Source organism: Coloeus monedula, assembly GCF_965178545.1.
Source record: "Coloeus monedula genome assembly, chromosome: Z".
In the NCBI taxonomy this organism is placed as follows: domain Eukaryota; kingdom Metazoa; phylum Chordata; class Aves; order Passeriformes; family Corvidae; genus Coloeus; species Coloeus monedula.
In genome coordinates, this window is record NC_138822.1 from 83,359,455 (window position 1) to 83,383,934 (window position 24,480).

Genomic DNA, 24,480 nt, shown 5'->3' on the forward strand with positions numbered 1-24,480 from the left:
TTTTTTTTTTTTTTTTTTTTTTTAATGTTTTTAGGGTCCCAACTCATGCTGCAGATCAGGGCTTTCACCAGCCCTGTAAATCTGATATACCGCTGAGGAAGGCAGTGGCCAGGATCCTCCCTCTCCCATCAAAGCTGCTAGACCTCCCCTTTATCCCTTGTAGAACAAATATTGTTGCCAGACATGGGAATTAATTAAGAAGAAAAAAAAACAAAACCAGAAAGAAAACAGAAAAGTCCTTTTGACCAAAAGGGCCAAGGAATGCAACATAACAAACCCAAGTCTGGACGGCTTGTCAGTGTCCACTGAGCTCTGTGGGTGGGAAATGGGTAACAGTTCCCACAGAAAAGCCATCTCATGGTGATGGCCGAGCCCTGGACTAAGGCAAGTGACATTTTTGGGAGTGTTGAAGAGAGCAGCAGTCCTGGTCTGGCCTTCCCAGACAGAGCCATGAGTGGTGGGATGGGACAGTGAGTGCCCGATGGCCCCAAAGCCAAGTGCTGAGTCTAAAGTGCCGGTGGCCATGGGGCACGGCACTTGCCCATCCCCTGCTCGCCCCAGGGATGGCCCCGTGCCCCAAGCCCCATGGCAGGCCATGGCAGCGAGGGGATGAAGAACTTCTCGGGAACCTGATGATGCAGAAGGGCAGGTGGGAGCCCCGCGGGAGCCGGCCGCCTTGTTGGGATGGGAGCAGAGGCATGGTGGGACCAGGCGCGGGTTTAGTTGCTGGCCTCTGAGATGGGAGCCACGTGGCCAAGCCCCGCCAAGCCACTGAAGCCTGTGCTCCAAGGGTCAGGGAGAGGGAAGAAGGGTTGGGCAGCAAGGTTTTCATTGTGGCCCAGGGCGAAGGCGAAGATGCCCGCGTTCCTCTCCATGTCCATCTGGGCCCGCCTGAAGAGCTTCATCTGGGTTTCTTCAATTTGGCTCTCCAGCTCCTGCAGGCTGAAGGGGGTCTTGGCCCCGCTCAGGAAGTGTTTGGGGCTGGGGCCGGGAAGGCACATGGCCGTGCTGCTGAGGTGGCCGCTCATCTCCTCCAGCGTGGGCGGCATCACGAAGCTGTTCTCTACGGGCGGGCCCCCGGGGGCGAAGAGCAGGCCGGCCGCCCGCCACGCCGCCGGCTTGCGGCCGCGCCGGGGCCGCGCGATGCGGCAGCTCTGGCGCTTGATGTGGCGGTGCAGGTGGTCGGAGCGGGTGAAGCTCTTGTAGCAGAACTCGCACTGGTAGGGCCGGATGCCCGTGTGGATGCGCATGTGGTTCTTCAGGTCGTAGTTGTGCACGAACTTGGCGTTGCAGTGGATGCAAAGGTAGGGCCGCTCCCCCGTGTGCTTCCGCATGTGGATTTTGAGCTTGTCCTGCCTGCAAAAGAAAAGGCGCTTGGTCAGATGGTGTGGGCCGGGGGCAAGGGTGGTTGGGATTGCTCTTGGGATCAGGGGAGGAGGTGATGGGAAGGTGGGGAGCTCATCCTGGGGCCTCTCCCAATGTATGGATGGTCTTGCAGGCTGATGTTTGCATTCGCCTTCTCTTTCCTGGGCACCAAAACATCACACACAGAGCCCTCCCATGTCAGGAGTTTGCAGCCCATCCCAGAGAGTTCAAAACAGCTTAAATTGGAGGGAAAAAACCCCTGGAATAAACCCAAAACCCACAGAATCATTAAGGCTGGAGAAGACCTAAGATCATCAAGTCCAATCATTCCCCCAGCCAAGGCCACCACTAACCTGCGTCCCCAAGTGCCACATCCACACGGCTTTTAAATCCCTCCAGGGATGGGGATTCCACTGCTGCCCTGGGCAGCTGTGCCAGGGATGGACAACCCTTTCAGTGAAGAAATTTTTCCTGATTTTCCAAGCTCAAGTTCCCCTGGCACAACTTCAGCCCGCTCCCTCTTGTTCTGTCCCTTGTTCTCTGGGATAAGAGTCCGGCCCCTACCAGCCTTACAACCTCCTTCCATGTATTTGTAAAGAGCAAGTATCTAAATATGGGAATATATCTATATATAACTAAATCTGGGATTATTAAATAAGTACAGCCCAATTCCGGCCTGCGAATAAGGAAATTAGTTGGGATTCGAGAGCCTGGCAACGTGGGACAATACCGCTTAAATTCAGCCCCTCTTGGAGCCGATTATCCTCTCCTTTTATTCTTGCACTGACCACACGGTGTCTCAGGAGCTTTCTTATGGAGCAGGAGCATCAGAGAGGGTGATGCTGCCAGAGGTGCAGCACCCAGGCACTCTGTACTTCCCTGCCAGGGTCCTCAAGGCCAGCACACATCCAGCCTCCCACACAGTCTGGAGAAGTTTTTTAAATCCAGCCACGGAATAGCATAATATCCATCCCAATGGCACTTATTTACAAATATATATGTATGTATTTTTTAAGGGGAACGTCTAAAAGCGAGAATATTTTCCCATGCTGGCGATCCAACCACTACTTTTTCCCCCCAGTAAATGAATGTTTCCTTTCGCAGCAAAAAAAAGCAAAAAAAACCCAAAATCACAGGTAAAGCATATGATTATAGAAAGTGAAGCTGATTATGGCTCAGCTGAGCTGAACACTGCTTCCTAGGTTGCACCAGTGAAGTTCAAGTAAAGAGCAAAGTGGGAAAATTTACATTGTTTTCCAAAATTATTTCAGTATGAACCCTCCAACATGCTAGTATTGAGGCTAAAAATAATGCAGAACATGTGGAGTAATGTAATTATTAAATATAAAATATATATTATATATTACAGATATGCCATATAAAACTGCATTGTGTATTTTAATATAAACAGTAAAGAATATACAATTTATTATTGTTTTAAAATATAATCATATTTTAAATTACATCATATTAAGTATATATTATGATGTTTTAATTTATGTAACATAAAAACCACACTAACATTTGTTTCTTCAGGCAGGTCAAGCTCTCTAAACTTGCAAGGTGCTGCCTTTGAACTAGTTTTTGCCACCCAGCCCGTGTGCATATTGAAACAGTTTTTGGTGACATGCCCAGCAGCACAAAGGCGTTGGCCATACCGTGAGGAATGCAGCTCTGGGCTGGGCATCCCTGCACACCAGTCCCTCAGGATCAAGGATGCAAAGGAGTATCCCTAGCAGGAGAGTCACTTCTTCACCAGACGATGCTTAATTGTCCTTGGGAGACTGATCCCAGCCTGGCCCTGCACCTACAGATTTTTTTAGGGAGACACCAAAAAAGGCATCTCTCAGGACCTGTGCCAAGCTCAGGGCAACTTCCCACTCTGGCATTTTTACAGGTGGTGCTACCCCAGTGTTCTCACAAGGGTGCATTTCCCCTGGAGGGGCTGGAATCAGCGCTCAGCAGCAGACAAAGCAGCAGCAGCAGGGAGAATTCCTCCCCGAACGGAGAATCGCGGCGAAGCCGTGCGCGGGTGAACGCGGGGGCTCGTGCTGCAAAGCGGTGGGAAATGTTAATAAAAAGCAGAGCTGCCGGCCCCACCTATAATTTAATTTAAACCCCTATATGTAATGTTTAACCTAGCAGGATCGCTTTTCCTAATAAACACGCCGCGTGCCAGGACTGTATAATGTAAATACAGGCAAAGCTCTTTTCGGGCTATTACCCATCTCCGGCAGCAGACGGGGAGAAACCCAATCCTCCCTGCCCCGGCAGCATCTCCGGGGAATGCAAGGGAGGTTTGTGGCTCTGCCTGGAGCCTCTCAGGGGCTGGGGGGGCGAGGTGCTCTGTGGTGAAGCACCCCAGGGGGAATGTGGCACAGGCAACTCTGGGTTTGTGAGCTGGGAGCTGGGCTGGAGGCTCGCTCCGACGGAGACCCACGCTCCGTGTGTGTGAATAACCTTAATGCAATTGCATTAGGAGAGCGATTAGGGCTCTGTGAGCTGTCACAACACAAATAATAGGAACAAATAATGTTAACCTTTCCGGCTGGAACAGTATCTCCTTGAGCACTCTGGGGTTGTCTTGGTGGAAAAGCTGAAATATTTGCAGCTTTCTCCAGCGTTCTGGCAGGGTAGAACAGCAGACTAGAAGCTGAACAGCCTTTGTTTAAGGAAAAAATAATTAATGAGCTATTAAATGAAGTCCTGCTTCCTGCGATCAGATGTCCCTGGGCAGCAGGAGTGGCAGATCCAGGTGCATGTGGGGTCCTTGCCCGGCGATGCAAGATCCCACTGATGTGAAGGGGAAAGGATCTGATGGGGAGGTTGGGGCACTCCTCACCCAGGAAAATATATCTTCTCTATTTCCCCAGTAGATTTTTTCCTCCACAGTTCCTTAACTGCAGAAATAACGCAAAGGACTGGTTCATACTGAAATTCCATTTGGGAACCTCTGCTTCCCTGCACCTTCACTCCCAGGGGACCCCAAGAGAGACCATATGAGCTTGCATCTCCCCAGTGAAGGCACCGTGGGCACAAGCACAAAGCTTTCAGGAAGCATGGGATTCCCCCCTGAGAGCAAAACAAATAATGCAAGTGGCAGCACTGAGGAAATCCCGGTAGAAATCTCTTTCTACATCTCAATCAGTCCACTTTGCTTAAAAATACACTTTCTCCTGAAAGAGAGCTCTCACATCAGAGTAATGATGAGAACAGTTGAAAACACCCCAACCCAAACAAAACCAATAAGCTGCACGCTATTCAAAATCCTTCCAAACACATTTAAAAACAAATCAGTATTTCAAGATATCCACTTTGCTCAGGGTGTTAAAGAAGGAAAAGACCCTTCAGCACCCTTCAGCTCTGCACAGGGTGACCCACAAGAACAGTTTTCATCAGTGATGCTGGGGGACTGCACTGTTGAGCAGCCCCAGCTTTGTGATTTTTTTCCTTGGATAAAGTCCCCCTACCCCTGTGCCCTGTATTGAGAAGCTGCTGAGCACATGGGGGATGTCAAAACCAATGGGTTTAGTCCTGCATTAGTAATGGATCATGCTAGACCAGCTCTGTGTGGAGTTTTTAAGTTTTTAACTTTACATTCTGACACAGCCCATCTGGATTAGGGGTCAGTATCAGCATCTCTCTGCGTCTCAGTTTCCACAAACTAAGTGAACAACGCTGCCCTTGCCGTTGGGACTTTGTAAAGGTTTCTGGGAGCCCTCTGGGAGGGCTCAGCTCTATTATTCCTGTTACAGGGAAGTTGTCAGTGATGGATCTAGCCAGGCCATTTCCTCATCAGCAATTAGCACCCACAGCAGCACACACAAGGGAGTGATAGGGACCATAGGATGGGGCTGGTCAGGTGTCCCTCCAGTCCCAGATACCACCACGCTCACAGGGCTGAACCCACGCCGCAGAGACAACAGCCCAGTGCTAACCTGGGGATGCAGCACCAGCAGGAGCCAGACCTAAATTCCTGCAGGCAGGAATGATCACCATGCAGTGGCCTTTCCCCTGCAAATACCAGGGTGAGCTGGCTCATGTCGCACATGCCCGCCCGAGGCACGATGCTCCCTGCATTATAATACAGTGTCTGCTGCGTTGATGGAGGGGAGCATGGAAATTTATTTTCAGGTCAAATTCTCATCATCTGCATATCTTCCATTCGAGTATTATCATAGGGACAGGAGAAGAAAAGAGAGGCTGAATGCAGGAGCACCCCAGGTGTCCGGCCATTGTCAGGAGCTCGCCTCTGCCTACTGTGAAGATTATTTTCCTCTGGTTTTCTCACCCTAGCTTAATAGGGCTCTCTCTCTCTCATGCAGCCAGGAGCTGACATACCATGCTCTTGTCAGAAAGCTTTATTATTATGGTAAAGATTGTTCTCATTAGATATTAATTATACTCAGCAAGAGCAGGTCCAGGAATCTATTTGTCTCTGCTCACCGATTAAATTTGCCCAGCTTTGCAGAGCACAGTTGCAGGCTGGGACATTAGATCTGCACAGCTAATACAACTTGGCAAGAGTAGCTGTGGCTGCCCCATCCCTGGCAGTGTCCAAGGCCAGGCTGGACAGTGGTTGAAGCAACCTGGGATAGAGGAAGCTGTCCCTGCCCATGGCAGGGGGTGACACTGGATGAACTCTAAAAGTCCTTTCCAACCCAAACCATTCTATGATTCTATGAGTCCAATTTTCCCCCTCAGCATTGCCAAGTCCACCAAAACATGTCCCCAGGTGCCACATCTACACAGCTTTTAAATCCCTCCAGGGATGGGGACTCCACCACTGCCCTGGGTAGGCTGTTACAGTGCTCTACATGAAGAAATTTTCCCAATATCCAATCTAAACCTCCTCTGGTGAAGCTTGAGGATGTTTCCCCTTGTCCTGTCATTTGTAACTTTGGAGAAGAGACCAAGACCCCAGCTGCCCTACTAACACATAATAATTAGGGCTGCTCCAGCCCCAGAAAGCCCAGATACTGTCATGTCCAAACATGTGCAATTTGGTTGTGGTCTACACTGATGCCAAAATGTGCAAACCCAAACTAATTACATCCTGTGGCTAAATGGCCCTCCCAGCTTCATGCATCTCTCAGCACATTAGAGATGAAGCCTCCTTGGCTGTTTGACCATCTGTTTTCCAGCTCACTCCGGTCTCACTGTGGTGAACTATGGTGGGGTTGAAAACATCCCGTTACTTATTTAAGCTTTTGTCCAGCGAGGGGATGGATCCAATGAGTTGTGGATGTCATCCACAACCCACAAAAATCAGTAGGTTCATTTTCTTCCTCCACCCTCCCTTTCTTCTCCTTTTTTTTTTTTTTTTTTCCTGAAGGGATAGAGATCATGCCCTGCTTTCTTCCCTGTTTTTGTTTGGGGGGAAAAAAAACCCTGATGTGTAGCTGAGAAATCAGTAATGTATTGTGATGTGGCCCTTCCAGCCACCACCCCACTCCCCACACACAGCAGAGGGGACCAACACACCTGGTAAAGCGAACTTCACAGATATTGCACATATAGGGCTTCTCCCCCGTGTGGGTCCTCATGTGCCTGGGCAGCTTGCCGGCTCCCATGATGACTTTGTTACAGATGGGACACTGCTGGGATGCCTTGGGCTTCATTTTCCTCTCTTCCTCCAGGGGCCATGGGGGAAAAACTCCTCCAAACTGGGTAGCGCTTAAGAAATTGAGATAAGCGCTATAGTCAGTCTCTGCCTTAATATGCCCTAAGGGAGCTGCTGGGGTGTTGGCAAACATATCCTTGAAGAAGTCATTAGGGAAAGGAGGCGGAGGCAGAGGCAGGTCTTCCTTCTCCTCCTCTTCCTTGATCTTCCTCTTTTTGATCACCAAATCCAAAGGGCCATTGTCTACTTGTGGCTCTTCAAGCTGGGAGAAGGAGTTAAAGTCGCCATTCCACAGATGGGGGAAGAAGCTGGGGGCGAAAGGAGACAGAGCTGGCCTCCTTTCTGGGATGTTTGCTTTAGGGTACAAGTTTTCACTCAGCAAGGACTCAATGGAGAAGTCTCTTATCATGCCCAAGTGTCCAGAGGAGTTACTGGCTGGGAAGTGATTTGGAAAATCTTTAGGTGCTTCTGTGTAAGCTTCTTCGGTAAGATCGGACTCAGAAGGGCTTTGGTGGCAGCTTACTTCTTGTACATCAGTTAGGTTCTCCTGATTGACAAAATCTTCCACTTCCTCCTCCTCCTCTTCCTCCTCATCTTCGTCTTCATCTTCATCATCATCGTCGTCCTCTTTGTCATCTTCCTCCTCGGCCTCTCTGTCGGGCTCCATGATTTCAAGGCATACGTTGATGATGCTCTGGATCTCCAGCATCTTGGCAGCGCTGAGGATGTGCTTGACGTTTGAGGTGGTGATGGTGAGGGTTGAGGTGTAGGCAAACTCGAGGATGGCAGAAAGTGCTTCAGGCTTGACAAAGTCAATCTCGTAAACATAGGGCTGGTCTGTTAAAGTGCCGGTAGTGAAGAGTTTTTTGAAGTACTTGCTGCAGGCAGCCAGGACGGAGCGGTGGGTGCGGTACTCCTGGTCCTGGACGATGAGGATGACATCGCAGAGGAGCCCGTCGTGCCTCTGCTCGTTTAAACCACACAGGACCTCACTGCTGTGGTTCGGGAATGGGATCCCGATAAGATCTTCAATGCCATTGGCCATATTCTCATTTAGTGCCCTAGGACAAAGCACAGACAGCAGAGTGTTAGCTGGGGATTCCCGGTCAATAATGCCAAAACGATGCTGCCTTCCCTCCTCTACCTCACCTGTCCTCACCACCTGCTTGCACTAAGCGTGTCCCTCGGCCACCTTCAGCTCCTTCCAGATCCTCTGTAGCTGAACCTCTGCTTCCCTCCACATCTCTTCACCTCCTTCTTTGTCCTCATCCTTCTCGATTCCCACCCTGCTCACCTTTTCAAAATCACCACGAGCTCCCTCTTCTGTTTCACACCCGTCCCCCAGCAGCCTTGTGCAATGACTCCCTCCCCATCACATTTCTTCCACATCCTCCTGGAGGCAACATTGTTCCAGGCACATGTTGGATTTGTGAGCCAGGAGCTATGTGGGTAAAGTGGGATGCTGTATTGCTTCACACTGCCAAGAGCCAGCACCTACACTGCTTAAACCAGACGAGCCAGGGAGTGCCCATCTCATCTACGTGATTGTTTTTAGGACTGGTACAACTGGACATCCCAGATAGGAGGGTCATGGCTTCCTGCTGCAGCAGGAAAGTGATCCTTATGCATCTTCAGTCCTGCTACTTCATGCCTGGAAGCTATGACATGTCACCTCACACAGGGACAAGCCATGTAGGAATCTCTCCCTGAGGGATCTGGGAATGGGGAGGAAAGCAAGGATTTGTGTCACAGTGTGTACCTAAACACTCAGAGGAAGACAACCAGGTATCAAGGAGCTGGCCAGACACAGATTGTTGTCTGCTATCTCTTCCCATGAGCTGAGCTTTCTCCATTCCAAATCCTGCTTGGACTTGTCAGCAAGGCATCAAAATGCCCTGTGCATCTGGCAAACATCTTCCCCTGCTAGAGCAGCTTTAGCTTCAAAGGAAACTCGGAAGCAAAAAGCCCACACCCAAGAGGAAAACCCGATTTTTTTTTTTTTTAATCTGTAAGATGTTTCCTCTTTCACACGGCTCCAGCAGCCCTTCCACATGAGAAATCCCAGGAAAGGAAAGCGATTTCCTCCAGCAGGTGACGAATACATTAATCCCCTCACAGACAGAATACATCAGACGGAATAACTTTGAATACACTAACCCTTGGAAACCCCCAGGACACAGAGCATGTGTTCCTGCAGTGTCACCTTTACCTGGTGCAGGTAGACACTTGGTTCGCTGCTGAGGGACAGAGCAGTTCATCTCCAGGAGAACTCAGGGCACATGAAAGCACAACTGCAGCCCCACTCCATTCCTTTCGCAAGGCTGACACCATCAGGCAGGTTCCCAATGTCGCCCTCTGCAGCTCTGTCAGGTTCCCAATTCCACACCATCCCACCTCTGCATCTCTCCCGGGATGCGCTGCCACGTCCTGGGTGTCCTTCCCTGCTCGGTTTCTGGCTGCGCTGATTCCAAACCTCCTTCAAACCACCAGTGGGGACCTGGTTCACTTCAGCTGGCTCCCACCCTCCCAGCTGCCTTGGGGATGGAAAGAGCCTGGTCTGATGGAGGCTGTCCATGAAAACCTGTGCTTCACCTTGGCCAGCAAGACAGCAACCCTTGGGAAGCCTGGGGAGCCCGTAGAGGGGCTCAGACTCTGCAGGAAACGCTCCCGTGGTAAAAGGAACGCTGTATCCCTTTTCCTCCCACCCCAGGGAGACCTTGCAGGTATCTCCCCCACACCTAACCAGCGCTGCCAAAAACGGGTGTGTGGGAGCCAGAGAGTGAAGGTCTCAGGAGGATGGTGCAACCCAGAGGGAGGTGATGGACCACAGGCCTGCTGGGAGCAAGAGGGATGGGGGACAGCTGTCCCTGGTCAGTGAAGCTTCACAGGGGCTGGAGGGCAGCCCCCACCACGGGAAGCCCTCTCCAGCCACCTCCCCATGCCCAGAGCTGGGGAGAGGAACCAGGAATTACACCCAGCTCCAGCTACCAACATTTTCAGCGGAGGGAGGGTGCTCCAGCCCCGCATCCCGCAGTGTGCCCATTACCTCCACGCTAATTACATCTGTTGTCTGAAACAAATTGATTCATTACAGTGTGCTGCGCTTAACCATGTTAACCAGCAACGCTCCTCTGCGATCCCGACCAGCTCCGTATCAAATCCTCCTTGAAAATCGCCGATAAATGACAGTAAATCCAATACCTTCTCCAAGTGGAGTGTAAGATAATAAATAACCCCTGAGCCAGGGAGGAAAAGACAGCTTCCTTTCTAGGGCTTTGTATCCCGAATAATAAGCATGAGCAATTAAATTTCTATTGCTGTTTTTATCATCTACTTGTTTTTTTTTTTTTTTTGGAAGGAGCCTGAGTGTTAAAGGAGCTCCTCGCATGAAGAAACGTGTCTTCCTATTTTGATCTTTCACTGCCAGATCACCCTAAGTGCCAAAAATCAGAACAGCAGAATACTAGAGTACCCTGAGAAATGTTTTTACAGAGGGTTTTTTCTGGACACTAAGCTTCATTCTCCCTAATTAGTGGATTATTCACTCAACAGCAAGAAAAATTAGAATTGGGGGATTGGGGTGTGTGATTATATATATGGTTACATATAATTTATATGTATAAAATATATTAAAAATTATGGGGTTTTGGTGGAAATTAGCTATTTTTCCTTTCTTATCCCCCCACCCCGGTCCTCCTGAGATGTGGTTCTGTTAACTGCAGCGTTTAGGCAAGCCGATAACTTTACAGGATGCTGGCAAAATTGAAGGTGATTCATGTCATTTAAACTGGGGGTGAGGGGGGAGAGGGAGAGAAACAGCCCATTCATTTGCATACATTTGCATTTTTTAAACTCGCAGGGTGGTTTGACAGCTCTGGAGCTCAGCGAGTTTGAGAAATGACCTTATGGTTCCCATGCCCCCGGGGAGGTTGATGGCCAGAGGCTGGAAGTGTGCTGAGGCTGACGTTTTCCTTCCTTCCCCTCCCTCCTCTCCCTCCCCCTGCACTCCCCCCTTCCCCTCCCCAAGCCAAGGGTGGGGTCCTCAATAATAACAGGCTTAAAAATAGCATCTGATGGTGACAAATGTCACCAGTGCATGCACACACACACACACACACAGAGGCAAATGCTGAGCAGACGACATGGAGTTAAACAGAAAAATCCCGTTTTATAATAGAAAATTACAGCATTGTTAAAATAAACTGGAGGGAGATGGTGGAAAGGGTGGAGGGCACCTAAAATAAACGTATTCTGCAAATGACGTTGTGAAACATTGCATTTATGGTCATGCTTAAAACTCATTCATTACTTTCTTGCCAGGAAAAGCCCCACTTATAAAAAAAATGATGGAGGGATACTGGACCGCTTCCCCCCATGTTCTGCCAACAGATTTAGACACCTGAAGCTGCAACAGGAAAAAAAGAGGGGTTGGGAGAGCTAAGCTTTGTCCCCTTTTTGGATGAAAAACCCCAGATACAAGCCAGGGACGACAGCAATGCCATAAACCACCTGCATCCTGCACTCCCTGGGTGACCCAAAGCTGATCCAGGCATTCTGCTGCTCAAAAACCCCTTTTTTTGTTGTTGTTGTTGTTTGTTTGGGGTTTTTTTTTTTTGGTGTTTTTTTTTTTTTTATAATCTTTTTTCTCCAACCTCCTTCAGTATAATACTGAAGGACCTCAGCATTTCCAAACCAGCAATGTAAAACTGGAATACCAGTGAGAAGAAGCAAAATGCTCGTTTTAGCACCGTGGCAAGTGAAAACCAGAAGCACACTCAACAGATTATAAAGATATATGCACAGAAAACAGATAAAAGCAAACTTGTATTGCCTGTACTCATTTGTAGGGGTGGAAATGGAGCACCAACACAGCTCAGAGCAGCCCTGGAAAGATGTGCCAGCCCTGAGGAGGGACAGGACCCTGCTCCTGGGTCTCAGTGCTGCTCAGTGGCAGGACCAAGAGACCTGTGACCTGTGAGGGCTCTTCACCAGCACTTCCCTTTCCCATCTCCTTCCTCAGCCCCGGTGACAACGCCCTGAAAAGCCAAGCCCTTGGAGGAGATAAAGGCTGCTAGGGAGAGCCCAGGCTTGTGCAACGTGTGGCTGCTGGTTCAGGGCTGTGTCAGGGATGGGGGATGTCCCCTTCCCACCCGCTGCATCCATGGGGACAGTGCTTCACAGCCTGAGCCTTGGCTGGGAGATGGCAATTTTGACTTTTAATTGTGTGTTGGCATGTAACATAATTGCTGTAACACGCAGTGTTTCAATATTTTAATACTCTAATATTTTAATATATTAATATTCTGGTACATTAATATTTTATTATTTGTGTATTTTAGATATTTATACTTTCGCATTAATATTGTATATATTCACATTTGGTGTGCTTTTATTTTATATTTTTGATATTCACATCGAGATTTTTCTGAGCATCTCCCTTTAAAATGTGCATTGCTTGGCCTTCTCTTTGCTCTGATTTTCCTTCAGGAAAGTGCTGGCTCCTGACTGTGTTTCTTTTTGCTGTGCCTACAGTCACTCTCTGTGGGAGCACCCCGCCCCCCCAAAGATATGGGGGTGCCCCAGGGCAAGCAGGGGATGCAAAGCAGCTGCCCCCCCATGCCAGGCTCATTCTGCATTCAGCACAGTGGAGGAAGGAGCCTGAGGCTCTGGCTGATCTCTGCCTGCTCTTGGTGTCAAAATGTCATTTCTCCAGGCAAAACAAGGTGTCTCCAGTTCACCCCTTCACCCAGCCTGTGTGTGGAGAGGGATTCAGGGTGCAAGGCCAGGGGCAAGGCTTGAGGTTGAACATCCCTTGCCACTGCTCCCCCCTCCCAGCCAGCTGCTGGCCCTGCCTCCTGAGCATCCCTCGGTTCTTGCTGACAAAAACCCCTGGAGGAATTCCAGCCCCTTTACCCCTGAAGCATGAGACCACCCAGCAAAGCATCCCAGAGGTGTCAGAACCAGGCTTTGGGGTGCTGAGCATGCCAGACCACCCCAGGCTGCTGACCTTGTCAGGAGAGGGAGTCAGAGAACCACAGAATTAATCTCAGAATGGTTTGGGCTGGAAGGGACCTTTGAGCTCATCCTTCCACCCTCTGCCATAGGCAGGGACACCTTCCACTATCCCAGGTTGCTCCAAGCCCCATCCAACCCAGCCTTGAACACTTCCAAGGACAGGAGAGTCAGTAGGAGATCTCAACACCTTTCGTCACCCTGATTTATTTTCTACCACCACCTCCTCGGCCTGGAGCACTCAGCACCCTGAGGCTCAGATGCTTTGGCTCTGCTGCTCTGCTACCTGCACCTCTTTCCCAATCCCTGCTCCAGGCTGCAGGAGCAGAGGCAGCAGCCAGGGTGGGCTGGCTGCTCTCCCTCTGCATCCACCCATGGTCCCGTCAGTGCAGACCTGCCCGCTACATCCATCAGCCCATAAATGTATGTGGGTTATTTTCTTCCCCCAGTTTTATTTGTGCCTCTTCATAATGAGGCAATTAAGATGTGCATGTGAGATCACCGTAATCTGTCAAAATATTACAGCCACCTTCAATGGGATACGCTGGCCAGTGATTGATCACTCCTGCTCCTGTTACTTGGTGCAAAAACACTGGCACAGGGTGCCCAGAGAAGCTGAGAAGCTGTGGCTGCCCCATCCTTGGGAGTATCCAAGGCCAGGTTGGAGGGGGCTTGGAGCAATGTGGGACAGTGGAAGGTGTCTCTGCCCATGGCAGGGGGCTTGGACAAGATGGTCCCTTCAAACCCAAACCAATCTAGGATTCTATTTTGGTGGTATAGGGACACTGAGGCTCTGTTCCTGCATCCACCAACTGCTCCACGACCTTGAGCAAGTCCCTTGTGCAAATGTCCCCAAGCAAAGCCACCCACGGTGACACCCCATTCGAAGTCAGCCCCACAGGGATGACACCACTGCCTTGTCCAAGCACTTTGCTCCAGTTTGGAAGACTAAGAAAGATTTGGGATCCCTAAAGGCCTATTTGAAGGCAGAGAGAGAGGTGGGATTATTTTTTTTTAATTTAAAACAGCAGGAAGGTGTAAAACCTAAAAAAAAGGTAAATATTCCCTTTATATTTATTCCTTAATATAGGGGCACACCTCCCCTCTGAACACCTTGTCTCCAGAAGAACATGTTATTAAACCACCCACCCCAGCAGCGTTTCTGCCCTCCAGCAGGAAGGTGGGGCAGAGAGCTCCTCGCCTTTCAGTCACTTCCCTGGGATGCCTGGAATGATGAGGAAAACGTGGCGACACCAACCACTGCCTCCCTCACAAGGAAATCAGCGGGGTTCTGAAGGACACCATCCACTCTGCAGACCCAAAGGTGGTTCTGTGGGAGGGAACCACCTCACAGCGACAGCACCAGGGTCTTACTGCCAGGCTGGGCGCCCACCCCAGCCTCCAGGAACTGGGACCAGTCTGGGAAACACAGTGTTGAGCTGGGAAAGCTGGGGGTGTTTGGCTTTTAACTGAGCTGATCCACCCAAAAATGAGGATCTCACCAAAAACTCATGGATTTTGCTTGGATCTGGACAGAGCAGAAAAGGGCAGAGGTTTCCAAAGCAATGCTTTGGAGAGGAAGGATGCACAGAAGGTGCCGTTCTCCTTGGAAGATGCTCGCTGGCAGCACGGATGGGGAGGAAGCCCTGTGGGTGAGTGCAGAGGTGGCATCACCCCACAGGTCTCTGGCGAGGGAGCAGCTCTGTAAATGGAACAGGTCAGCACAATTTAAAGGGATGCTCCGTGGGACACCAATGGCAAAGGCCAAGCAGAGTCCCCACGATGATGACACAGATGGAGACCTCCCACTGATGCCGGGAGGAAAGGGGTGGCCAAGGAGCCCAGCCCTCCACAGGATGCATGAGAAGGAAGGGCCCCAGAAGTCGAGCATGGTTTGATCACATAATTAAAGTGGTTAGGCTTCAGGGAGTGAGATCACAGAGGTGACCTTCACCCTGGTATTTCTTCATTACTTACTGGACTTGTCAGTATTCACACTAATCCCTGAACAAAATCCTTGGGCATACAAGGATTCATCCTTACCAACATCTGGCTGGCCAGTTGAGCCCATGTGAACTATTTATATTTGCACATACAATATAATACTGACCTTTTTTTTTCAGCTGGAACTACTAGTTTCCTACAAGCAGGGCACAAAAAAGCCATATTCACTCAAGTCCCATCAGGGAATCCAAGATAAAACGTGCTCTAGAAACCTCTCTGGAGTTTCCAGTGATCCCAACAACAACCCTTTCTGTTCCCAGCTTCCAAAATCCATGTGGGAGCCTATCCAGCCACACAGATCTGGGGCACATCAGTGCTGGAGATCTGCTGGATATATCTGGTACAACATCACTTGGGAAGCACCACGAGGACTATTTGCCCAGGAAGGTGGTGACAGGCGCCACTCATTCGGTCACCAGGGTGTGGAGGCCAAAGCACCTCCTGGGCCCTTTGTGAATCCATCCCAGGGAATTTTTGAAGACTTCTTACACATCACAGCAAATACACATCTGTCAACAAATCCATCCCTGCAGGTGAACCCCAGCTACCCAGAGCCTACATGAAGCACTCTGTACTTCATCAACGTTGTTTACATACAAATACAATCTGGCAAAATTGCAAATTATGAATCCAACCATCCCTCAGAGAGCTGGACAGTTGGGTGCTGCTGGTTATACTGGCAATTTGCTGCTGCTCCATGACCACCAGGACCTGACCCCAGTCCATTTAAGGCTAGATTTTTTGGCCTCAGTTCCTCTCTGGGGAGGAACTTGTGGCTCAAGTTGAGCCCTTGGGTGGCACATGGTGATGAACAGGTTGAGCTCATGGCAGGCTTTAAGGTCCCTTCCAACCCAAACCATTCTGTGATTCTATGATCACATCACCAAGCCCCAAGCCCCTTCCATTTCCTTGGAATCAGTTCTCAGCCCCAGATAAACACCAACAGGAGCCCTGGCAGGGCCAGAACAGAGTTCAATGCCTCCTACAATTGAAAGGCCATGTTTTCACTTTGGTTTCCTTTTCCTAGCTTGTTTAAATTGCCCATCAGACTTCCCAGTTTCAGAATTTATAAAAAGCTCCAAAATCAGGAGCTCCAGGTCACTTCTGGGTGGCAGCTTGATGAAGTTTGCATGCTGCATGACAAATGCCATCTGATGTGCTGAGCAGGTCTTGGCAAAGGGGGATTCTGGTGATAAATGGTCAAATAAACATAAACAATTAGTGGAGCTACATCAAAGGCACCGCCTGGCTCCAGATGGTGTTTTGAGGACTTCATGCACACACAGAGCAGAGGCTAATTAATTAACCACAGCATCTAGGCAGGTACCAGAGAGGAGACTTTATAGAGTGGTCACATCTGGCCACACTCTTTTCTTGCAGCCTTGTCCTCCCCATTCAAGCATTTTCTTGGAGGTCTGGAGCTTGAGGGGATGGTGCTCCAGGCATGAGCTCCCTACTTCTCCTCTCTGCTGAGGCTTCAGAAGATGCTGCAAGGCTGAAGATGCTCAATATCCTTTTTTTTTTTCCTTGAAACCCTGAGTGGACCCTATCTACACAGCTCTGTGTAGCCTTGATGCTCTCCTGGCCATGCTCTATTTGATGCTGCTGGTAGAGGCAATGACCCTGGGTGATATCTCCCCCCACTATATCTATATGCACACACTTAAAACACGTGTGGGAGGGGGGAATATGTTAAGAGAAACAGGAGAGTTTCCAGGCATCCTCTGCAACCACCCCACTCTCATGGAAACTCATTCACACTTCAAGTGACGTGCTCCCCCTCCCACACCACCAAAATGAGGAAGAAAAGAGAGAGCAAGAGGAAAATCCCCATCGAAGATATACCCATGCCAGGGTCTGGCTGAACATCAGGTTGCTGGTCCCCCCAGCAGCTCTGGCATGAGACAGACGAAGGTCCATGAGGTATGTGACATTGCTGGTGGCATTTCTGTCCATGTGTGTGCAGCCAGTTTCCTCCAGCACCGACCCCTTTTGCCCAGACCCTGCTATAGGGAGTGATATAGGAGATATCTATACCTATATATATATATATATATATATATATATAGGATACATCCCTATGGACACACAACATTACAATCCAATGAGCACATCAGTGGTAGGTACCTCCTTCCAGCACGGCCTTAAAAATAGCCAAAAAAGCCATTTCCTCCCATTCTGAACTCTCCTGGGAGAACAGGCCAGCCCCTTCACTCTCTCTTGTCCTGTTCTTCTTCAGAGCCAGAAAAAGGAAAAGAAATTTTAAAAAGCTCCTATTGAATGGCCTGCACACACTGGGTGGGTTTGCTTCCTGACAAAAAAAACCACAAAAAACCACCAACCAACCAACCAACCACGGCGGAAAAATGTGCCCAGCTTAACCATGGAAAACTGGTTTGGCACTCCCTCTGGAGTGGACAGGATTGCGAGGGACTTGGACGCAGATCCGGGTGAGGCTGTCACCAGCCTGCATGAAAACACCGCTCCAAAATAAAATTCATTCTCTGAAGGCTCCAAAAAAGCAGAGGGCAAAGGACGGGGATCCAGCTTCCCCTTCTCTTCTCCCCCCCACCTCACCCCCAGAGAGAAAGCCACCGACGGGAGGACTTTGGGAATAAAAATAAAAGGGTCAGAGCGCTTGCACATTAAATCAGAAGCAGATGTGTGCCTGCTCGCCAGCCTGAGTCACCGCGGGAGGGTGGGGAAGGGGGGGTTATCGCTATTTTGGTGCTGGGTGTGGGGTACAGAAAACAATGTGTTGAGAAGGCGGTGCAGTGTTTGAGCAGGCTTAATATCGGCCTGGGAGCAGGTACAGGCAGGCTCCAGCGGCGGTGGGGTGGGAAGCTCAGCTCGGCGGTGGCATTGGCAGCAGCTGCGCCCCATCCCCTGCCTGGGCAGGACTGCTCCTCCAGACCCTGCCCAGGCTCCCTGGCAGCATCACTGGGCATCCCCAGCAGCACACATCCCTGTTTGGGGGGGGGTTTTGCTGGTCTCCATTCTGTCCCTCAGTATCATCCCTCCAGGAGTAGCACCCAACCATCCCCATGCATTGGCTGAGATGCTGCTGGGCCTGAGGTGTCTCCAAACTCACACCAAGGCAGAGGCAGGAGCCTTGTCCTCTCTCTCACAAGGACAACCTCAGCAGCTCAGCACCTCTCTAAAGCCCTGCCTGCTTTGGGTCAAGCCCCATAACACAAACTCAGCTTCTCTTTTCAGCTCCCTCTGTGTCCTGCGCTGCTGACACTGTGTTGCCGTTCATTAGGCTCATAATCCCACAGGTATTTAGGAGAAAGGTACCTCAGATTGGTCTATTTAACTCTGGCATAACTCAAAATATTCTACTCCTGCTCAACTCTCATGAGAGCCCTTGCAGCCTCATTGGTTTGTAATTGCCATTTCAGTCCTGGAGCTCTACACACACGAGCTCCCATGCTATGGCTGGGCCAGAAGAGTTCCCACACAGACATGAGGTGGCTTTTGGAGAGGTGTGCTCATGGAAGGTGCCTCTGCAGATCATCTTGTCCTGCAATGGCAATCCAGTTGGCAAAGACACGGCCCCTCCAGCACCACCACCCATCTGTACCATGGGCAGAAGGACAGTGCTGGGCTGGTACAGTGCTGTCGCAGTCAAACCCAACACAGGATGAAAACTCAAGACCCTGGTTCAGAGAAAAGACCAAAGAGACACAGATGTTACCCGTGAGTGAGTGTCTCCTCTGAGTCACCTACAGACTCTGCCCCATTGTAGAGGGGAGTTAGGCAGAGTGGGTGAATATTGCATCTCCCCATCCTTTGCTGCCCCACAGAGGAGCTTCACAGCTGCTCCATCCATGGAAAGAAGAGGTGATGGCTTTAAACTAAAAGAGTGGAGATTCATACTAGCTAGGAGCAAGAAATTCTTATGATGAGTGTGGTAGAACACTGGCACAGGTTGCCCAGAGAATCTGTGGCTGCCCCATCCCTGGAAACATTCAAGTCCAGGTTGGACAGGACTTGGAGCACCCCAGTTTGGTGAAAAGTGTCCCTGCCCAGGGCAGGGGGCTGCAATGAGATGACCTTCAAAAGTCACTTCCAACCCAAGCCATCTGATGATTCTATGGTCCCATGGCCATTTTTTCTGCAAGCCAACACCGTCCTGACCACACTGAAGTCCCAGTGAGATGCATCATGTCCCTAACTCTTGAGCTGGGCATTTCTAGTGGAAATACTGCCAGGTTTCAGCACAGGTTTCAGCACAGGATGGTCAGGCAAGGGGGATGAGACTTTCATCCAGACTTTTTATATGTAAACCAACCATCTAATGAGCTCTCTGAAGACCACAGGTAATATATGGGCATAACCTTATAGCGTGGCCCAAGCACCAAATACCCAGAGGCAACTCCCTGTCTTCCAGGGATGATTTAATCCAGCTCTTAAGGTTACACAGCAATTTAACTGAAGATCTGGGGTCAGATTCAGATTTCATTTGTATCTCAGCTCTTTCTGTGTGCAAAGTCCCTGGTTTCTCTGCCAAGCTGGTTGCAAGCTAAACAGCAGCTGAGTCCTCAGCTCAGCCCTCAGATCCTGCAAAGCCTCACCCGCCTGAGCAATCCGTGCGATCCGGCGGGGCCCACCCATGCCCAGCTTGGTAAATATAGTCAAAGCTGGTGGAGGACCAACAGAAAAAAAACATTTGAACTCTCCCTGGAAGAAGGAAAAGAAAAATATCCACTGCTTAGATGTTTTGCTCAAACACATGGCAAAGAAATAATACTGAAAATCAATAGGATTAATTTTTTCAACCGATGCTTCTGCAAGCAAGGAGAGGGTCCACAGGATCAGGTCCCTCAGCAGGCAAGTCCTATGTCCCATCTGACTCTTTGCACATGCCAACTCACAGTCTGATCTGATTTAAACCAGCTGAGTTGTAAATGAGGCTTATAATGGAATTGGCAAATGACCCTTCAATACAGCATCACAAACCAACAGCACTCAAAAATAACCAGGGGTCGAGTCAGGACTCAGCTCCCGGGCAAGGGTGAGTGCAGGACCTGGAGTGCATCATGCCACAGGCTACAAAACACCCCAAGCAAGCAGGGAGAACCCCTGGGCTCTCCCCTCTTTAGAGGGGGGACCCTTCCAAAACAACAACAAGGACAAAAAAAAATAGGGAAAAGGAGGAGAAAATACAGCCCTGACATGAAGAGAGAAACAGTCTTGCCTGTTTGTGTTGGCCTATACTGAACTCCAGGCAGTTTCCAACTGGAACCCAGAAATGCTGATGGTGTTTGGATTCTGTCTGCATCCCTCCCATGACGTGAAGACGCATTCAGGATGATGGGCTAGGATGTTGGTATTTTTTTTTTCCCCTAACAACTATATTTACTGTTACATTTTGAACTCCCCATGCTGTCATTACAATGTCAGATGAAATTACACGTGTGATAACCATAACATCGACACATGCACAAGTTCACAGAGGCTTTACAAGGAAACAGCTTTAAGGGAAGAGGGAAGCTGCTCACATGCCTCAACTCAAAGGGTATGTCCAAAGGAGTCTTTGAATTACAGGGCACTGCCTACAGCCTGAGCCTGGCCTTGCTGGAAGTGAATTACTTTTTTTTTTTGGGCTTTGCTGGGTAGAATGTATTCTTATTTATACTGGTGTAATTCTGGATTGACTCCAGGGATTTAACTGATGCTGTTCTGGATTTGCACCAGCACAAAGAGGATGAGGATGTTACAGTGGTCTGCAGGACAGACTTGCAGAGTGATCTGAATTGCACTGGGATTCTGTGCTGGAGCCACCCTGAAGATCACAAATCCTGGAGTGTTTTGTGTTGGAAGGGACCTTAACGCTCATCCAGTTCCAAGCCCCTGCCATGGGGACCTTCCACTAGACCAGGCTGCTCCAGGCCCCATCCAACATGGTCTGGAACACTTCCAGGGACGGGACACGGAAGTGCAGAACGAAGATAGCTACACCACTGCAAAACCATCTTGTATCAACGTGGCTGATCCCCTTTCACAAGTATGCCCTTGTGAGGGCAGGTGCTCTCTTCTGATCCAAGATGTGCCAGAGCCATAAGAAAGGAACCCCAGCTTCAGATCCACTACCAGGCCAGAGGTAACTGCTGCACAAAGCTCAGCCTTTGAGGTGTTAAGAAAATCCCAATTTCTGCAAAAAGGGAAAAGCAGCAATCAGATTTCTTCCAACTGCTTTGGGCAGCTGGGTGAAGAGAACTTGGCTGGTGTTCCAGGAGTATGGTTCCAGCAGCAAACTCCAGAAGAGAGGCATATCTTCCATTGGCACAGCTGGATGTGTTAGGCAACATCTGTACAGCTCTGATTGCATCTGCTTAGGGGGAAATGGTGCAAGTCTAACTAGGCCGGTCCAGTTAAAGTGCTACAGCTTCCGCAGAAACCTACAGGATGTTACAGATCAACCTTGCAGTGCATTGTGACATACTGAGACAGACTGAGGGAGTTGGGGATGTTCAGCCTGGACAAGAGAAGCCTCCAGGGAGACCTTGGAGACCCTTCCATGTCCTAAAGGGGCTCCAGGAGAGCTGCAGAGGGACTGGGGACAACACATGGAGGGACAGGACCCAGGGAATGGCTTCCCAGTGCCAGAGGGCAGGGCTGGATGGGAGATTGGGAAGGAATTGCTGTCTGGGAGGGTGGGCAGGCCCTGGCACAGGGTGCCCAGAGCAGCTGTGGCTGCCCCTGGATCCCTGGCAGTGTCCAAGGCTGGGCTGGATGGGGCTTGGAACAACCTGGGATAGTGGAAGGCATCCCTGCCCATGGCAGGGGCATTGGAATAAGATCGTCTTTTTAGGACATTTCCAACCCAAATTGCTCAGTGACATCCATACCTATGGATGTTTTGGCTCTGAGCTCCTACACAGAGAGCATCCGAAGGAGCAGCTGCTTTGCTCTTGCTCTCTTACATCAAAAAAAAAAACCAAAAAAACCAAACATCTTACACAGCAGCAACCCCAAGGATCTGTGGGCTGGAAAAGGGCACTGCACGTGTGTGGAGAGCACACGGCTGCCTCTTTGTACACTTCCCAGGGTGCAGGTTTGATTCACCTCCTGAGCAAAGGACTGGAGGTGCGTGGTTGGGAAATGTTCTCAAGAGCACCAGAAGGCATGTAGAATCACTCACGCTATCCTAGGACCTACTTTTTGTCCTGTGTGGGAAAACATCAGGGTTTCACCCCACTCGCCCTGCCATCTCATTGTCCATGCTTCGCACCTCCTTCCACAGCACAAGTACGACAGCCTCTGGTTAAATACATTGCACTGATCGCTCTCTAGGAGAGGAAAATTCATCAGGTATGGGGCTACAATAAAACCAGGCACTTGGAAGCATCTACCTGTCCGTTCACCCACCCCGCCTCCCATCTGTGGCTCTCTCTAACCCACATTATCTTGTTTCACATACCCCTCACATGAACAGAACACCCCTTGCAGCACACTAATTTCTTCCCCATTTGTCCACGAAGACACACGACAAAAAGGGGTGTGGATACAATCTCTTGCACAGTTTTAAACATACAGATATGTATATTTTTGTTCACTCAGTCCTTCCCAGGGATGGGCAGGAGCCCAGCAGCTTGCTCACACCACACTTCAAAGCCGCACACCAGCGCTGGATGAAACACCGGCACCGCAGCACGCCGGGGACTTTCCTTTTCCAAGCCGGCACTTCAAAATATTTATAAAGGCACTTAAGCCCCGTTTTTGACCACTGCCTGTGTTTGCAAACCCTGCCCTGGGATTCATGTCAGGTTGCGGGGAGTTCCGCTCGCATTGTTGGCATACCTGAGGAGAGGCAGAGGGACTCGCTCCCCGCTCTCAGAACAAAGCCCCGAGTTATTGCAGAGCTGTGCCCTCCGCCGGGCGCAATTATGGTTAGAGAAAACCCTTGTTTATAGCAGGATCCTTCCAGTCAGGGAAAAAGAGATTTAATTACAAGGCAATGGTGCTGTGGGCGTGTGCACGAGCACAGCGCAGATGTGGCCAAGAGCTGGGCTGCTCCCCCTGCCCAGGTGGCTGCTGGGGGGTCCACCCTTTGTGGAGGGTGAAAAAGGGGGTTTGTGGTTGTTGACGACCAGGCATTGAATCAGGGGAGCCAAAGCATGGAGAGTTAAAAAAAAAATCCAGGACAGCTGCCCGTCCCAGCAGGTTAGGAGTGACAGGAAGGGGATTAAGGGGAAAATTTACCCACAGCTTTTCTCTTTCCCTATTCTCTGAGTCATGGCCTTGGACACAGGCTCCCTCAGGTAGGTCATGAGACTCACAGAATGGTTCGGTATGGAAGGGACCTGAAAGACCATCTCATTCCAAACACCCTGCCATGAGCAGGGACACCTTCCACTACCCCAGGCTGCTCCAAGCCCCATCCAACCTGGCCTGGGACACTCCCAGGGATGGGGCCACCACAGCTTCTCTGGGAAACCTGTGCCAGGGCTCCACCACCCTGACAGCCAAGAATTTCTTCCCAATGTCCAATCTAATCCTGCCCCTTAGCAGTTTTAAGCTATTCCTCCTTGTCTTATCACTACCTGCCCATGTAAAAAGTTGCCTTCCATCTTTTTTTATCATCTTCCTGTAAGTACTGGAAGGCTGAGGTCTGAAATGGGTTTGGTTTCAGCTCCCTTTTCCAAATGGTATTGCAGAATCAGAGCCCAGTGTGAGCTGCTGACATGTGACACACAGAGATGGACTACAGGACATCGTAAAACCAAGAATTGAATCCTTATTAAAAAACCACCTTTAGATGAAAAGGTACAACCCTGTTGGACACCCAGAGCCCCTCAATGCTGCATTAGCCAAGGTACATGCTCATCAACTGTGTGCATCAGAGAATATTTTTGTAGCCCTGTCTTTTCTTCCACTAATTCTAAGGAACAGAGTGTGGTTTCCTCTCCGGTGTTTCTCATATTTTGCTTAAAAATAAAATTTGAACCTATATCAAACCAAACATCTTCTTGCCCAAGGTGGTAAAAAAAAAAAAAAAAAAGGCAAAGCCTTTTCTATGGTGAACCCTTGAGGAAAAGGGAATATAAATCCCCCTGTGGTTGTATTCCCCCCAGCAGCATTCAAAAAAGCCCCCAAAAGCCAGTGCAGAATTTGCAGTGGGTCCTTCCTACCTCTGCACACGACTTCTGGGAAACATATAAAGCATCCACCAGAGCACAGTCTGATTTATACTTGGAGCAGGGCACCTTTAATGGCAGCAGGAGTGCGGGTGTAAATCTCCAGGCACGGAAAAATCAGACACACAGCCTCAGCCCTCTGGATCCACTCTGCTCTGAATGCCACTGAATAAAAATGAGGCTTTATGGTAAAAAAAGAGATACATGTCCTTCTGCTGCATAGGAGAGATTTCTAAGGGTGCAGTGCTATAAATAATGATTCAGGCCAGTTTGCATGTGTCTCGTGTAGCCCCTGATAAGACACTGAACAGGTATTGAGAACACCACAAAAAT

General features: G+C 49.8%; 1 protein-coding gene across 2 annotated transcripts in view; it reads right to left on the reverse strand.

Moving 5' to 3' along the window:
* Positions 1 to 719: 719 nt before the first annotated feature.
* The window catches only part of ZBTB7C (zinc finger and BTB domain containing 7C), a gene marked incomplete at both ends in the record, with an annotated part of 102,091 nt that continues 78,330 nt past the window's right edge, over positions 720 to 24,480 (reverse strand). For both annotated transcript variants that reach the window (XM_082302275.1, XM_082302274.1), the window contains 2 exons: positions 720 to 1,356; positions 6,850 to 8,049. In XM_082302275.1, the coding sequence (XP_082158401.1) occupies positions 720 to 1,356; positions 6,850 to 8,049 (1,837 nt within the window). The remainder of the gene's footprint in view (positions 1,357 to 6,849; positions 8,050 to 24,480) is intronic.